The sequence below is a fragment of the Rhinolophus hipposideros genome (assembly GCF_964194185.1).
Source record: "Rhinolophus hipposideros genome assembly, chromosome: 22".
NCBI lineage: Eukaryota > Metazoa > Chordata > Mammalia > Chiroptera > Rhinolophidae > Rhinolophus > Rhinolophus hipposideros.
In genome coordinates this window covers 14,302,236-14,320,363 of record NC_138068.1, presented here as the reverse complement: position 1 = coordinate 14,320,363, position 18,128 = coordinate 14,302,236, and the positions used below count along the sequence as shown (strand labels likewise).

General features: G+C 45.1%; 1 protein-coding gene across 18 annotated transcripts in view; it reads right to left on the bottom strand.

Annotated features, from left to right (window-relative positions):
* Nucleotides 1-18,128, bottom strand: part of PTPRT (protein tyrosine phosphatase receptor type T) — a 965,600-nt gene that overhangs the window by 506,193 nt on the left and 441,279 nt on the right. For all 18 annotated transcript variants that reach the window (XM_081034722.1, XM_081034718.1, XM_081034731.1 and 15 more), the window contains exon 7: nucleotides 4,175-4,468. In XM_081034722.1, coding sequence (XP_080890848.1) covers nucleotides 4,175-4,468 — 294 coding nt within the window. The remainder of the gene's footprint in view (nucleotides 1-4,174; nucleotides 4,469-18,128) is intronic.

Below are 18,128 nucleotides of genomic sequence, written 5' to 3'. Positions count from 1 at the left end.
TCCACCACTCCTCTCTCAGTCATCCCAAGCAGACGCCTGGGAGTGTTATCTTTGCGTCGCTTGTCTCATCCCCATATTCCCAGATTCCTAGCTGACAATCTGTCCAGGCTCTGGCTCCACTGGCTACAGGTCTTCCTCTGAACTCCAGACTATGGGTTAGGCTGCTTCCCTGTAGCCACCTCTTACTGACAATGTCCACCCTTCGAGGGTTGGACTCTGCTGCCAATGCCCCAGTGGTCTACCTGGTCCGTGGCCTGTGAGACCTGGCAGAACCCTGATACATCCTCACCGGCCCTTGGGAACTGGCCCTCTGGCATCTTCCGGAGCTACACCTAAGCCTGCAGCTTCCTGCTGAGCCTCTGCCACCAGTGCCTAGCACAGAGCTTGGCACACGGAAGGGACTCAGTAAATGTTTGACGAAATGGACTATTGCGGCAGTGCCTGGCAGCCATTCATTCTCAGCTGGTCTCCAGAGTGACCAGCCTCCCTACTACCCGGTCACACCCTCAAGTGGACACATGCAGAGGAAACTTCAACTACTGCGGACTTCCTTAGGCCAGGAGACTTACCTCTAAGTACTTAAATGATTTGTGACTTTGATCTGATGATGTTCAGTCTGAATTTTCTTCCCATCTACCTCTCAGAGCTGCCTCAAGGACCAAGCAAAATAATGGGCATGCCACCAAAGTGGCATGTTGGTATGTCACAGTATATCAGTGGTTCTTGAAGGTGGGTGGCCATTAGCATCACTCAGAGGGCTCCTTAAAGCATAGATTTCTGCCCCCCTGTCCCAGAATTTCTGACTCATTAAATCAGGGGGTGGGGTCTGAGAATTTTTCCTTTAACAAGTTCCCAGGTGATGCTCATACTGCTGGTCCAAGGACCACACTTGGAGATCCACTGTTCTAGATCATTCTAAGAACGTTGCCCTTTCCATCTCAACTTTGTTTTTCTCCATGAATACTCGACTTTGTGTTTATGTTTTACCCTTTTTGCTGTTTTGTTGGAATCTTAACCCAGCCTGTAAATTTCTCTGGGCAGACATTATTTTATTTATTTATTTATTTATTTATTTATTTATTTATTTATTTGGGTGACGATTGTTAGTGAAATTACATAATTTCAGGTGTACAATTCTGTATTACATCATCTATAAATCCCATTGTGTGTTCACCACCCACAGTCAGTTCTCCTTCCATCACCATATATTTGATCCCCCTTACCCTCATCTCCCTCCCCTTTGCCCCCTTACCCTCTGGTAACCACTAAACTATTGTCTGTGTCTATGAGTTTTTGTTTGTCTTGTTCTTTTGCTGTTTTTTGGGTTTATATACCACATATCAGTGAAATCATAGGGTTCTCTGCTTTTTCTGTCTGACTTATTTTGCTTAGCATTACTCCACACTTTCTTATTTTCTGTTTTGTGAAAGAAGGAGTACCTTTCCAGTGCGATTAATAATAGAATAGGGAGAGGGGACTCGGACTCCCAACCCAATACACAGCATCCACAAATGGCTATCAATCCTGGAATTCTCTTAAAAATTAATCACGAGGAAAAGAACATTCTACCACCAGTGGCATTGTGGGAAAGAAGATGATCTTTTTGATGACGCAGTTTGTAAAATGTGGGTTATTGAAGATTTTAGTCATGACTTACTTAAACACCAACATTTTTAAAAATATAAAGCCACAAACAGCATTCAACTCATAATTTTTATAGTGATAGTCAGACAATTGTGTTTTCAACATGTAAAATCCATTACATAGTTGTGGCAACAATTTTCAATAGATTATAAATTTTTATTGAGAAGATCATCTTGTGCTTGAATTTCAAAATGTATTATATGATCATCAGCAATAAGTCCATGGGGGCTATTACAGTACTTTGAAAATCATTTATAAAAATCAAAAACCCTGGAAACCCTTAGATTTACCCTGTGGAAAGAGGAAAGTCTCATTGGTGGGATCAAATCAATTATTTTTATGGATGGATATTGAATTGCAAAGCTGAGATAAGGTATTACCTGATTTAATAACATATCCTCATATCCTTTTAAAGTGGTAAGCTTCATAATTCAGGTTTCAATGAGGAATTTTACCAAAGGCCCAGTTTTGAAAATAATCAAGAAAATGGCATCTCCATTTATCACAGTGGCTCGATGACTTTCAAAAGAATACTCCCAAGTAACGAAGTACAGACTTTGGGTTACACGCTGGTGAGGTACACTGTGGAGATACTTCAGAATGGTTACAGTCAATTCCTCTCTAACGCTTGTCTTAATGAAATGCGTATATTGCATCATGATTGACAGGTTAGGGAACGATTTGAGCATAACACAAATTTCACATTTGCTGTGTGTGTTTTGCATGGAGAAACGTGAGTGAAGCAGAAACTGCACCCGGCTGACCTCAGCCACGTAGGCATACATACGATGCACCCACCTCAATCACCTACCTGCTCCCTCAGTTCCCTGAGGATGTTATGAGCCACCTCCATCCACACCTGGTGGTGTAACTTCCCATCATTTTCAGACAGCCTCCTGTCACCACTCCACAGAAGCTCACAGGCTGCAACCTTTCGGACGCCCACTTCCACAAGCAAACATCGGGATTTTTCAAGGTAACACACTGTATATATTGCAGTATTTACGCATATCTTAGCAATTAACGTGTGTAAAATGAGGACACCATTTTTACTAGGTTCCTTTCATTTTTTATGTGTCACTGATGAAGTATGAGTATTGTATACCACAAGCCCAGTGGTTTTATTGCGTAATTTGCCCAGTGCAGTGACTTTTAGGGATACACATGTCACATCATAACAGAACTAACTATATTTTACTTTGCTTTTTTTTCACGGCGGCCGCCATGCTGATGGGTCTTTCTCTCCCCACCCAGGAGCCGTCAGTGACTCCTTTTCCCTGAGAAGCCAGCGGCCCATGCTGATAATTCCCACTGAAACACTTCCAGCTCTATGTACCACACAGATGGCACATGGCTTTCTCAAGGTGTGACCAATGATCGAGGGCTTTAGAGTCATATGCAAATCCTGACTGTGCCAATGGCCAATTCTATGCCTTTGGACAAAAAGTTTTAAAATTTTGAGTCTCCATTCATATATATATGAGATAAAAATACATCAAACGGTTACTCAGAGAGGGAAAAAGTGTGATAATATAAATACGTCATGTGGTGTGCAAAAACAAAATGAACACCGGCTCCTTTAAATTTCTTGCGTTGCAGAGTTGGAACATCTCGGGGACACAGTTAGAGACACACTCTCAGACAATACCCCTTATTAGCCACACCACAGAATCCCAGAGTCCTGAGGGACACAGCTGGATCCAAATAGCTCTCGCAGACACAGTCCCAGCCAGCAAACTCTTAAGCAGCATGCAGGAACCTGAGAGAAACAGTTGGAGTCGGGGGCCCCCTGGGAACACTGAGCCAGGAGCTCCTAGGGATATAGAACCCAGGGGACCCCTGGAGGGAGAGCCCCAATCCAGACTCATAGGTAGGAGCCAGGAGCCCCCAAGAGATACAGAATCAAGATGCTCATAGTGACTAAGCAGTTCTAGAACCTACTGAGAGACACTTTCAGAGCCAGGAGGCACTCAAGATGTAGTTGGTACTAGGAGCCCTGCAAAGACACAACTAGAATGAGGAACCCTCAGGGAAGTAAGCTGTCAAAACAAAGAACTCAGCGTCACAGACCCAACCCAGGGACCCTCAAGGACACAGTTAAAATCAGAAACACCTTAGCTATACAACAGGAACCAGAAGCACTCAGAGATAAGTCCAAATGAGACCTTCAGGGGGCACAGAGCCAGAAGCCCTCAGAGACACAAAACCGGAGCCCTCAGAGATCCTCAGGCAGGATGCCTCAGGCAGACCGATGGCACGGGAGCCCTTGGAGAGAGAAAACCAAGAACCAGGAACCTCTTCCGGACACAGCTAGAGTCAGGCAGTCTCCAAAACGGTCAGAGCCACGAGGTCTGCAGACGTGCCACCAGAGCCAGGAGGTCCTCTCAGGCTAGCCCAGGACCCTGACTGTTACTCCACAACAGGACGCATACTCACATCGAAGGAGTTTAGGAATGACTGTCCCAGAAAGCCAACAAGAGGGTCACTCAAAGCAACTGCCCAGCCTGTCCAAATGGAAGGAGGCGCTTACCTGCACACTTGGTCCTGGTGGTGAGAGGAGGCCCTGGTGGTCCTGTGCCTCCCTCTCCTGGTCTTGTGAGAAGAACCCGTATCTCATACTCCACATCAGGGTCCAGGTGCCACAGCTTATAGTTGGGAGAGTCAACGATGTGGGTCTCGGCCCAGGTGCCTGTGGTGGTGCGATATTCCACCTCCTTCAGGATGATGGGGCCATCCCCAATGATGGAGTTGGCATTGGGCTTGATCCACAGGTATGTGGCCCCCACTGCCAGCAGCTCTGGGGGGGCGATGGGTGTGGGGGGCTCTGAAAGATAGACAAGCACAAAGGGACATAAGACCCCAGTGTTTCACAGAGCAGAATCCAAGTAGATGAGGAAAAGAGACGGAATTCCAAACAGAGCCATGAAAACATAGCCCAGGTTCCTTTTTTAACCCTATACATGTCCTAGTATAATTTTCACATTTTTGTATGTAAATACTTGAATCAGTATCTCTTCAGTAACTCTATGCAACACCTACCACATTTCTTTCCTTTACAGAAAGGAAAGAAAGGAGGCAATTGTGAGGGAATGGTTTTTGCAGAACACAGCAAAGGTGACTGGGTTAATATTCTGCTTTTTATCCTCAAACGAGAACCTGCCTTGACTGAAGTGGAGTTTGGTTCAAAACCCAGGGGAGTCTGAGGTTTACAAACATTTCTTTCATAGGAACGCACAGATTGTTAGTGGAAGTTCTCCCAAACAGTGATTTCAACCTAAGCAGCAAAAGGATGGGGACACAGGGAGCATTCAGCCTCTTCCTGAATTCTAGCAGGTTTCTCCAGCAGGGAGAGTGTCACTGGCCACAGCAACCCCTGTGGGAATCAAGGGTCAAGGAACGAGTCATGTCCAATTCTATTTCGTTACATGTTGCCACCTCTCCTCCATTAAGTTCTGTGTTTTCAGCTAAATAGACCAGGATTTCAACAAGCCTTTATGGTGGCCTCTCTGTGAGAATCTTTAGCCCACCAGCAAAGCTGTACTTCCTATTTGCCAAGAAATCTCACATGCATTACTTTGTGTAACTCTTGGGACATTATCAGCTCTATATTGATGGATAAAAATTGAGAACCAAGTGACCAGGTCACCTAACCAAGATCACAGCGCAGGATGGAACCCATAACTATCCCCTAGGAAGGGTACTTGCCTCTCGATGCCCATTTTCTCAAAATAGAAGTAGATATATGTGTTATTTTTATTCATTGCAAAAAACAGCAGTGAAACAACAATAAAGAAAATGAGAAGACAGCGCATGTCTCCTTCCCTATCACCCAACATAACAACAGCCTTTTGTTACTTCTGTATGTTCCATTCCAATTTCTATTCACATACTAAATCTTTTTCATGGGTTTCCAGTAACACATAGACATGCTGCAGATTGTTTTTCCCTCACTTATTACATCCTAAGGCGTTTACTTACATACTACATGGATTTTACCATCATTGTCTTTAAGAGCTACTAAACAACCCATCAGGTGATCACACTAACTATTCTCCAGTTGTTGGGCACATGAGTTGGCCCAGATTTTGCTATGGTAAATAATGCTGCAATGAACATCTTCGTGCAAACGACTCCAGTCCTGCTTGTCTCATATGTTCTTAGGACCCGCTGCCAGGAATGAGATTATCTGTTAAGGGATATGAACAAGTTACTGATTCTTGGAGCAGACTAGGAAGTGGAGGGTGGGGGAGGCATTTGGGCATGGAGTACAATATTGGTGTGTTCAAGAACTTTTGGAGGACCTCTAGGCTATTCAGGTGAGTGAGGCAGGTATGAGTTTCAGTCTGGAACTCAGGTGAGAACTTCGGGATAGGTATACCTCATTCACTGTTTTCTTTCTAATTAATTACCCAGCAACAAAGACTCTCCAGAACTAGAATAATTGCCGTGAAACAGAGGTGGACAATATTTTTTCAGTGTGACTCAAAGAAAATCTGAAGGGACACCTTCGGATTGCTTCTATTATAGCCTGCCATTTGGTCAGAGAAGGAAATTAAACAGATTAGTCAAGCTAGATGCTTTTCTTTACAAAGCCATGGAGGTTATTACTCAAGGCCTTGTTATCTCAAAGGTGTTTGCAAATTGATTTTTGGATAATTTGTTCCAGGTAGAGAAGTTAAGTTGGCAGGCAGATCATTTCTGGGCTCATCCTTTGTGCATTTTAAATATATAGACCCTCTGATCACCATTATGAACTCTCCAGAGTTCTCATCAGTCTGCAATGAGGCCCCAAGGGTGATATTTTGTACTTCTGTGAGGACTCTGCCCCGTTCCTTAATATGATTACTCACAGACTGGCCCTGGACAGAATCAAGCGCAGCTGACTTCAATACTTTGGGGCTTGAGCATGTGGCCACATAAAGCCGTCTTCCATCGACTTGCCACCATGGTTTCTGCTCTCCTGTTTCAAGCATTAGCAGTAAATTGCTGACCACCAGAAAGAAAATAAAGTATTAATCTTTCCAAATGTTTAGTCTCTTTTCACATATTTCTGATGGTCGCTGCAAGTACAGTAACAAACATCTCCTCGGGAATGTAAGTGTCTCCATCTCAAATGACTTACTGGTTTGCATGTTCAGGTGCTTACGCACCAAGGCAGTTATCTCTCCCTGTGTCCCCTCAAGAATAAAGCATGAAATTATCCTAGTGTTTCCTGTATCTGGCACCAGGAAGCCATCGGGTGATTGATTTGTCTTGTTTTTTTGTTTGTTTGTTTTGTAATCCACTGATTATAATTGACATTCTTTAGAAGTCACGTGGACTAGTGGTTCAAAGAGAGAGAAGCTGGGATAAAACACAGTATGATCTTTTCGGTAGGTACCACCTTTTCTGAAACGCACGGAAAGACTATGTTTATTTGTGTCAGCTCTCCTTTCTGTATGAGATGAACTTTTCAGCTAGACAGTGCGCGGAATCTATGAGATCATATAATCCAACCACGAGAGTCATCAGAAAGGAAACTGAGGCCTAGGGAAGGCTCAGGACCTGTGATGCTAGAAGGAGGTGTGGGGGGGTATTAGAACTCAGGGTTCAGGGAGCGTTCCTGCCCGGCTCTTTTTCCTCTTTCACTTGAGATGGTTCAGTAATTAACTAGAAGGATCATCAAAGGAACTTGATACCACTCATTTTAATTTTGGGGGTTTACATGGGCCCTAATGAAAATCTGGTCAGAAATTCCAGACTCTCTTCCCAGGGTAATGCACAAAAACAAGTTCCCTAGAGTTTTACACACCATTTCAGGAATTCAAACACTCTTGGAAGGCCCATGCATGAAGCCCTGAAGAGTCTATGTGGAGAATGAAAGAAGACAGACCCCTTGCCCAGAATGGTTTACGTACACTTCTCCGAGACCCTGAACACCCTTTGTTGCAGGGGGGTAGAGGCGGGGAGGACCACCACATAAGGGAAGGGAAGTTGATGTAGGGGTCACAGATCTAGTACCTCCACGCTTCCAGGTTCCCAAACATTAGGGTGAAAATACACATGCTAAGATTTCTGCAGGGCAACGCCACGTAAACGTCTAGGTTCCCGTGACCGTGACCCACCCAACATGTTCATGGATGTAACGTCTGGGCTAAAATCATTAAAGAATAAAGACATGCCCCTGCCCATGAAACGTTACATCCTTAGTAGAAACCTTCCACAGAGGCTGTCTTAACAGCTTAGGTTGCTGTAACAAAATACCACTGATTGGGTTGCTTACATAACCAGACATTTATTTTTCACTGTTCTGGAGGCTGGGCAGCCGAGATCAAAGTGCACACCAATTCAGTTTCTGGTGAGACTCCTCTTCTGGGGTTACAGACTGCCACCGTTTTGCTGTATCCTTGCAGGGGAAGAGAAAGAAATCTCCAGTCTCTTCCACTTCACCTGAGGGCATTGACCCCATAACGGGGGCTCTGCACGTGGCTGCATCAAAACCTAGTCACGTCCCAAAGGCTCCACCACCTAATACCATCGCCTTGAGGGTGAGAGCTGCAGCATATGCATTTGGGGGAGTCACAGACATCCGGTCCTCAGCAGAAGCTACGCTTTCAGGTCTATTTTTCTCTTCCTGAAGGGCTTTGCCTAATTGCTGGGGTCTTGAGATGAACAACCTGGCAGACAGAACCTCCCTGTGAAAGACACCCCATCTAGTATGTACTCTGCGCTTCTCATGTGCCAGACAGAGTGCTGACTGTGGAATTTCGTGGTGAAACGAAACCCAGGCTATCCGTGCCCATGGAATCAGAGAGCCAGGCAGCCAAGGAAAGCAGCAATGACAATAAAGTGAAATGAGGGTCACGAAGGGGGTGATAGAGTTATGAGGCCTGTAAAGGGACCTAATCTGGTCTAGAGGTTAGGAAAGCTCTTACAGAGAGAGCATGAGTGGGCTCTATGGGACCAAAAATTCACGTAAGTCTTGAAGCAAAGTGATTGTCCTGGGATCCTGCAGTTCTGGTTTGCTTGCAGAAGTACCACACAGGGCCAGACGGGGAAACAAAACTATGTACTCTGAATTCACTCACTATACAAACCCTGAGTAGCTGCTATATGTCACACTCTGTCCCAGGTGCTAAGGATACAGCAGTGAGCAAAGCAGACTCAGTCCTGGTTGCCATTCTACCTTTCACCCAAGGACGGAGTATAGAGGCGTAAGGAGAGCAAGAAGTTGATTCAGAAGGGGTTGAGGAAAGGAAATCAGAGGACAAACCAGGCCTGGTGGGTGCTTTGGATCCACCAACTGACACACATCCACACAGCAGAATACTCCACAAGAAGGAAAAGGGAGCAAACTACAGCTCACACCATGTGGATGGATCTCAAAAGAAATTCACGTTGTGCAAAACAAGAGACAAAGAGAATGCCTGATGGTTCTATTTGTATGAAAAGAACAGGTAACGGAAGTTAGAATTAACGTTACCTACGGGAGCAGGTACTGACCAGGAAGAGGGGTGAGAGAATTTTCTGGGGTGTTGAAATGTACTACATATTGATTTGGATGATAAAATAATAATAACAATCAGAAAAGTGTTACCTCCGGTGGGGTGACTGCCTGGAAGGGGGCATGAAGAAACTTTTCTGGGGTGATAAAAATTTCTGTATTTTGTCTAGTGTTGTGTAAGACTCATCAAGCTGTTCACTTAAAATACAGTTATTTTGCTGTATGTAAATGATACCTTCAAAAAAAGACTAAGGAAAACAAACAAAAATATGGCTTGTCTGTGACCCAGCGGGTGGGGAAAATGCCACTAAGTCTTATTGGAACTGAACCCCGGAACATTAGGAGGAAATGAGCCTTTAATCCTGTATCATTTCTCTCCAAATGATTCTATCAGCATCATCAGATGCTTGAATTGCTACCAGTTTTCTTAACAAGAGGTAGTGCAGGCAAGCACAGTTCTCCTTCATGAGCCTTTTTACATATCAAACAGCCAACACCCCCACTCCCACCCCACTACCTGACCCCACACCAGCAATCCTGCAATGTCAGGAGTCATTGTTTGACATTGGATAGCATTTTCTGCTCACAAGATTTGGAACCAAATCAAGAGGGAGGAAGTCTGGCCTTCAGGGAGCTGAGTTAAGAGAGGGTATGGGCCCCCTCCAGCCAGGCATCCAAGCAGCCCTAGACAACGAGCCTCCGGGAGCCATCCAGGAGGCCTGGGCAGCAATTGCCTCTGACCTGCCAAGGCTCTCCTTCCACATGTAGGTGGTGAGGGGACCCCTTAATGTAATTCTGCCTCGTCCTCAGGCAGCAATCTCCAGATCAATTCTTTCTTTTCCCTGTTGTGAGCTCTTGTAACAGTTTGACTCCCAGAAATTCCTACAGAGAGCAAAAGTGCTTCAAATAGCCAGAGAACAAGCTTCGCGCTTATGTATTGTCTGCTCCAGACAGAAATCAAACATCTTTTTTGGGGAAAAAAAATGGAATGTTACTAAGATGAAAAGTGGGCTCTGGCACGTTTAAGGTGAATGTAACTGGCCTTCAACACACTGTCCACCAGCCCCCTCGCCCTACCTCACCACCTTTCTAATTGCACTGCTATTTACTTACTGCCCCACCAGGGTCTGTGGGAACGCCCTCACCCCACTCCACATTCCCACACATGCACATGTCCACATACTATTTTGTCATTCCCACTTCCACACTTTTGCACACGCTATTTCTCCCAACTGGAATGCCTTTCCTTTCACTTTTAACCAAATGATGCCCATTTTTCTTTCTCAGTTCTGCTTTGTGCAAAAAAAACTATTCAGCTGTGTGGCCCACAGGCTTTGGCACAAAGTAGATGTTCAAAAGCGTCATGCTGATTAGATGTTCTGCTGATTGGCATGCAACACTGTTGCATAAAATAATGGACTGAGGAACAAAAAAGAGAAAGGAAACTAGCGTGGGGCCCGGGCCTGACTTTTTTTTTTTTTTTTGCCCTGGCTTCCCCCACAAGCCACCTGGGTGACCCCGGACAGACCACTCGATTTTTGTGGCTCTCAATTTTTTTTCACCTTTAGAATGAAAGGTTGTTTTACAATTCAAATTACAGAGGTATCTAGATTTTCTACCAAAGATTGTAGGGATTGTCTGTGGCTATGTCTACTCACTCAACCCTGACTGTCAGTCGTCAGACATACTCGTAGCCCTCACCTTCTCATTCTTCGCTGGTGTGGGCCCATGAGGTCCCTGAGCGGAAGATATAATTAGATACATTCATCCCTCAGTCTGCAGGAGATTGATTCTAGGAGATCTCACGGATACCAAAATCCACAGTTGCTCAAGTCCCTTATATAAAATGGCGTCATATTTGCATATAATCCTATGCATATCTCCTCGTATACTTTAAATCATCTCTAATTATTTACAGTACCTGATACAATGTGAATGTGACATAAATAGTTGTTGTAGTCTAATGTGGAGGGAAGAATGGCAAGGAAAAACTCTGTACACGTCCAGTACAGAGGCAACCATCTTAAGCCTAACTACATGGTACATATCAGCAACAAAACATTTTAGAAATATATTTTTCTTCCACAGTTGGTTGGATCCGTGGATATGGAACCCACAGATACAAAGAGCTCACTGTGCAGTATCCAACCCACCAGTAGGTGCCTACTGAAATTAGTCTTTGTGACCTCGTCTAACATATAGTCAATGCTCAATGAACATTTGATGTTTTATTTAAATGGGTAAAGAAAATATTTAAGTTTTCCCAAAATAAGAGGTCGGGGTGGCAATAAAGAAAGGAACAAAAGCAAGAAGGAGAATGATACAGAGGATTGTTAATGGACATCCAAGCTAAGAACCGTAGGTGTTTGGGGAAGAGATATCAAAGAACTGGAACAGAGCAGTAATCAAACACATAGCGAAAAAATGTCTTTGAAATAAATGAAATCCTGAGTTTGCAGAGTATGAAGAGTGCAGTGGGTTCCAGACAAAATCAATGACAAGAGTCAAAGTTAAGCACATACTGGCAACATTGTGAAATATCAAGACTAAAGAAAAATTCCCATAAGGATCTAGACAGAAACAGATCTCCACGAAAACAAAAAGACTAGAAAATTCATTCTCCGGCTTCATCCTTTCTATTTGAAACACTGGGAAATGATGGTGAAGACGATGATAACAGTAATAATACAAATGACAGCAGTGGCAGCTAATATGCACTACAAATTTTTATGTACCTGTCACTGTTCTTAGTGCCTTAAAATATTAACTCATGTAATCTTCACAGCAACTCTAGGGGTAGATGTTATTTATGATTCCCATTTTTCTGAAAATAAGAAAGAGATACAGATTAAGTAACTTGCCCAGAGTCAAACGGTTAGTAATTCAAAGAGCCAGGATTGGGGCTAAGGCAGCTTGACTAGGGGTCTGCACTCCCAACCACAATGGTATTGTACACACACAAGGTTTTCAGAGAATGTTTCACACCCCCAGAATTTCACAGCCAGCTAAATTGTGGTACATTTGCAAAGCCAGTAGAAAGACACTTCCATATTCTGAAGAAGGTAGGAAACATACTGTCTACTTGCCCTTCCTTTATAAAAAAAATTATGTGAAGATACACCCCAGTCTACCTTGGGATGAATCAAAATTATGGCTTCTAGGATCGAGGAACTGAGACAGTGACGGATCGGTCCTATGGGAAAATGACCACCACAAGACTCTTCTTTCTCAGATAAGGGTCCAGAAGAGAAGCATCGCCTCACGCCAGACTGAACTGGAGACATGACCCAAACTGTAAGAAGAGATAGAACTTCATGCCTCTCTTCTCAATGGCATTCAGATTAGGTGTATGCTTAAAATCAAGCAATTGCATTATGAAAGCTTAACCCTTGCTTTGGCAATCATTTTTAAAACAGACATGAAACATTTCTCTGGGATAGTTTCTCCCTCCATTAGAAGGCTTTCAATAGGTGCAGAAGTTTAATTTTAACTAAATGAAAATGAACAACAGAAAAATCCCACCTAGTTACACCTATTAAAAGACAGGCATAGAATTGGAGGAGATCCAAGATGGTGGAGTAGATAAACACTGTGCCAGCTTCCTTCCATGAACACATTAAAATTACAGCTAAGTTACAGAATCACCAAACTGGAGAACCATCTGAAGTCTGGCTGAACAGAGGTTTTATAACTAAGGATAAAAGAAGCCATGCTGAGACTGGTAGGAGGGGTGGAGACGCGAAACGGGCTGGCCCCAGACCTCTGTGTGGTGGTGAAGACTCAGGAGGGATGTCTTGGTCATGAAGGTTCCCTTCAGAGGAGCAAGGGACCCCAATTCCACATCAGCCTCCCCAGACCAGAGTATTGGTGCTGGGAAGAGGAACCCCACAACATGTGATTGTGAAAAAATGGTGGGGATTCTGACCATCCAGGTGGGATAAAAGGCTGCGGGAAACCCAGACATCCCCTTAAACAAATGCTGCATAAACTTTCTCACCCCCAGGCACTCACCCTGGGCTCTGGAAGAGGGACAGTGACTCAAGAGGCATTGGAGGCACACAGGGGGCAGACTGAGGTACGTGGCTTCAGGGCAGGGCTTGAAGACTGTTGCCATTTCCCTGTGAGGGGTCCTCAGCAGGCCACCGCCATCTTTAATATGTTGAGCCCTCCCCCCACATGCTGCTGCTAACTCCCTGGGAATCTGCCCACCCGAACTCTCCCCATGCTGGAGGCACTTTCTTGAGAGCAGCCAGTCCACATTACACTCTTTCTTGGAAAACTATCAAGAGTCCAGGGGTCCCAGGCAGGCGGCGACTGGCCTCAGTGTGCTCTGAGACTTTTGCTGAATAGCTCCAGGCTCAGCACTGGCACCAAACCAGAATCTACATTAACCTGGTGACCACAACTCTTCCCACTGTAGTGACTCTCTGAGAAGCTCCCTCACCCAACTCATGTACTACACGAGGCTTTATCAGTGGCTGAAACTTAGAGAAGCCAACAGGTGGCAGCAGGTCTCGGAGTGTCCTGACTTTTTGCAAAGCTACCCCAGGCCTGGTACTGGTGGTAGCTGTCCTCAGTTTGCAGTGTGTCCTCTACTGCATGCCTCCAACCACAGACAGCTTTGTAGCTCCTATCAGGAGCTATACTCCCCAGCCAGTCCCAGGCAGTGGGTGACTTGGGCTGCGCTGAAGACCCTCCCAAGAGGTCCCGGAATGAACACACATGGAGGTGGGCTTCAGACCACAGCAGAGCACCACCCAATTAGCCCTACAAGTGGCACACACAAAGGGTGGTCTCAACAGACACCAGAGCCCACTGGGGTGAATCCTATTCAGTGGGATAAGCTCCCACAATAGCAGCCCATCAGTTGTGGATATGGCCAAACCCCACAGCCAATCCACCCACTGCTGTGCCAAAAGCAATCAAGGCACAACTATAACAGGCTGGCACAAAAAAAAAACCCACACAAGGGACACTCCTGGAGCACCTGGAGAAAGTGACCAGGGAGACTGTGCCAGGGCCCCACAGGACACCTACTACATAAGGCCAGCCGGCCAAGACTGGGAGACATAGCAGATCTACCTATTACATAAAAACAAACACAGAAAGGCAGCCAAAATGAGGAAACAAAGAAATATGCCCCAAATGAAAGAACAGTTGATAATTCCAGAAAAAGAATTAAACGAAATGGAGGCAAGCAACCTACCAGAGACAAGAGTTCAAAGCAATGGTTATAGAGATGCTCAAAGAACTTAGTAAAAACTTAAACAAAGAGATAGCAGGCATAAAAAAAGGACATAGAAACTAGTAAAAACAAAAAAACAAAACAAAACAAAAAAAACAGAAGTGAAGAGTAAAATAACTAAAATGAAGAATGCTCTAGAAGGAATCACCAGCAGACGAGATGAAGCAGGGGATCGAATCAGTGATTTGAAGGAGAAGGTAGCAGAGTAGCAGAAAACACTCAATCAGAACAGCAAAAAGAAAAAAGAATTCGAAAAAAGTAGGAGAGTTTAAGAAACCTCTAGCATAACAATCAAGCATAACAATATTCCCATCATAGGAGTACCAGAAGGAGAAGAGAGAAAGCAAGGAATCGAGAACCTATTTGAAGAAATAACGACTGAAAACTTTCCTAACCTGGTGAAGGAAATAAGACATACAAGCCCAGGAAGCACAGAGTCCCAAACAAGATTTACCTAACCAGGTCCACACGGACACATCATAATTAAAATGGCAAAGGTTAAGACAAAGAGAGAATCTTAAACACAGCAAAAGAAAGGCAATTAGTAATTTATAAGGGAGCTCCCAGAAGATTGTCAGCTGATTTCTCAAGAGAAACTTGAAGCTTAGAGAGGTTAATGGCTCACGAGTATAAAGCTAGTAAGAGAAGGATTTGAACTTGGGAAGATTCCAGAGCAGTGCTCATAATCACTCCATCATACCGTCTCACGTGACCCGTATTCCCACCATGGAGGAAGACGAAGTGATTTATCCAAGGTCACAGAGAAGTGGTTTTGGTGATAAGGGGAAGCCAGATCTGATAATTAGCCAGGACTTTATTAGCCCAGCAGCAGTGACAATTGTCAAGTCATAGAATCAGAGATCTGGAAGAGAGTGGGAAGTCACTAAGGTCTACCTGCCCAATGCAGAGGTCCCAACATGTAGCTATGACTTCGCTTGAAGACCTCCACGGATAAGGAACACACTCTCTGTTGTCCACACAGTTGGTGACGGGTTTTAATAGTGAGAAAGCTCTTTGAAATACAGACCAGAGGTCTTCCGCCATCTGCTGTCCACCAGGATGGCCCACCAAGCCTCCGAGAGCTGGCCTATCTCTACCTCTGCAGGTTCCCTGGCCACTAAGCTTCCCTCATCCTACAATTTCACACACAAGAGATGCAGAAGTACTGCTCTTGCTTGTGTTGTTCTCTCAGCTGGATAACTCTTCCCTTCCTCCAGGTGACTCACCTTTTCTTGTCCTTCAAGAATTAGCTCTTCTCTGGGTACTCCCACCTCAAGGCTGTGTCTCTGTGCTCTGTGAGTGTCTTAGCCCAGGGTCCCAAGAAGCAGAGCTTGAGACAAGGATTCTGTGCAAGTGATTGTTTGGAGAACAGTCCTTGGAAGGAGGCAGGATAGGGGAAGGATCAAGAAGCCAAATGATGATGTAGTTTTGGCTGCAGATTAGGGTCGGGTTGTTCCTAGGAATATTCTGGAGGACAAAATGCACCACTTCATGGTCCCTCATTGGGGTAATGGGGTCTGCCTTTTGTACCCGTGTCATTAACTGGATGTGGGCTGTTCTAGGGATGCAGGCATTTTCTCTCAGCCAAGCAGCTCTCATGTGGCCAAGGACAGTTATCCTGGGAAGGGTGAATTAGTTTCCTAGGACTTCTATAGCTAGGTGTCACAAACTGGGTGGCTTAGAGCAACCGCAATGTATGGTTTCACAGTTCAGATAAGAGATCTGAAATCAAGGTGTCGGTGGGGACACACACTCTCCAAAGGCACTAAGAATCCTTCCCTGCCCCTTCTGGCCGCTGGTGCTTACCGGCAGTCTATCTGCCTTGGCTTCTAGATGCATCACTCCAATCTGCCTCTGTCTTCACAAGTCCTTCTCCCCTGTCTGTCTGTCTGTCTGTCTGTCTGTCTGTCCAAATTTCCTTCTTCTTATAAGAGCTCCAATCATATCAGATGAGCACCCATGCCATGCCAGTATGACCTCATTTTAACATAATAAATTACATCTGCAAAGACCCTTCCTATTTCCAAATATAGTCACATTCTGAGGGGCCCACAAGAACATGAATTCTGTGAAAACAATATTCAACCCAGTACAAGGGGAAGCTACGAGCCTTTATCAGCCAACTCTAGTGGCAAGTAGGGGATGGGTGCACCAGCCTGGTAAAGGAGACTTGGATCAGGCATCAGCAGGTCGACAGGACCCCCTCAGTGTTCCCTGGGCACAATGCATCCCAGAACTTGCACACTATATACAGGTTACTTGACAGTGGATATGTCTCAAGGGCACAGACCAAGCCTCTTTTACTTATGACCCCAGGTCCTGCACAGGGCCTGCTGTCTGATGAGTAGATCGTGGAGTCACAGCACTCCTGGAGTTTCCCCCTCCCAGTATGGCAGTCCTTGCCTGAGGACACTGGCAGTGAACACTTACTTTTCACTTCTCTGGCATAAATATTGCTAGTTCTTAGGATTCTAAGCAATTTTTTTTCTATGGCATGGTTTCCATTCCTCTATCATTCTCATCATATTTTAATCTGTCTCATACAAAGGATAGTAGTTCAAGCTGAAATTTGAATCCCAGCTCAGCTCCTTTTTAGCCGTATTCAGCAGATGCTGGTGGCACCAGCCCATATTCCCCTGACTTATCCTGGAGGTCACTTGCAGTTTCAGCGATTAATACCTCCAATGACTTCCTCCATCCAACACCTACCTATGCTTTCCGGGTGGCTTTCTATCACCACCAGCATGTGATGGCCCCTTCGTAAGGCAGGCTGGCCATGCCACGGTATTACTACTCCCAGGAACAATTCTCTCCCAATGAGGGATGGAAGTGGGTGCATAAACACACAGTTTTCTTGGCTCTCAGTGAGACAATGGGTTTGGTTTACACAGTATTTTGCAGGTTTTCTAATGGCATTGAGCATCAGATACCACCCCCACCCCCCCCAGAGCTACCAGCTCATTACTGCTCACTTTGGGAGCCTTCGTTCATTTCCTGTCTCATGTCCCTTCCTCCACCTATGTTCCCTTTGACTTCTGAATGAAGTATGTGCAAATCCTTGTCTTGGGGTCTGTTTTGGAGAAAGCCAAACAAAGATACCATGAAAACCAGGGCAAGTTACTTAACCTCTCTGTGCCTCAGTTTCCTGATCTGTAAAACGAGGGTTGCAATGAAGATTAAGTAAGGTATTGCGTTCGATACCCTTAGAAGAGCCGCAGCACGTAACACATGCACTGTGTTAGCTATCATTATCTCCATCTTTCCCACCAGCAGTCATTGGGCTGTTCAGCGGTCAGTAGGAGACTTAGCTGGGCCCCCACTTGTGCCCCCGTAGAGAGACGCAAAGATCCCATTAAAGTCATCCCCCTTCCTGCCTCTGGACAAAGAGGAACCACAGCCATGTCAGGGTGGACTCCTGCCAGCTCTTCCACAAGCAAATGCACGTAAGCGCTCAGCCTCAGTCTGCATGGCACTGTCATGTTGCAACCACCGACGTAATTTAAAAATGCACAATTCCATAACAACTTAGCACCAGGCGAGATTTCATGATGTGCAGTACTCTGTCTGTTCCCGGTTCCTCTTTCGCCCACACCTCGGCACTGGCAAGATTACTCTTCCCCAAATTAAGAGCAGAGTCATCTCTCTAGAAGAGCTTTTCTCCCCTTGCCTACTAATCGAGAGTCCTGAGAAGGTAGGCATCAAGGATCCATCTTCCACAGACAGGCACCTAGGGGAGCCAGGACGCTGAGCCTTCGG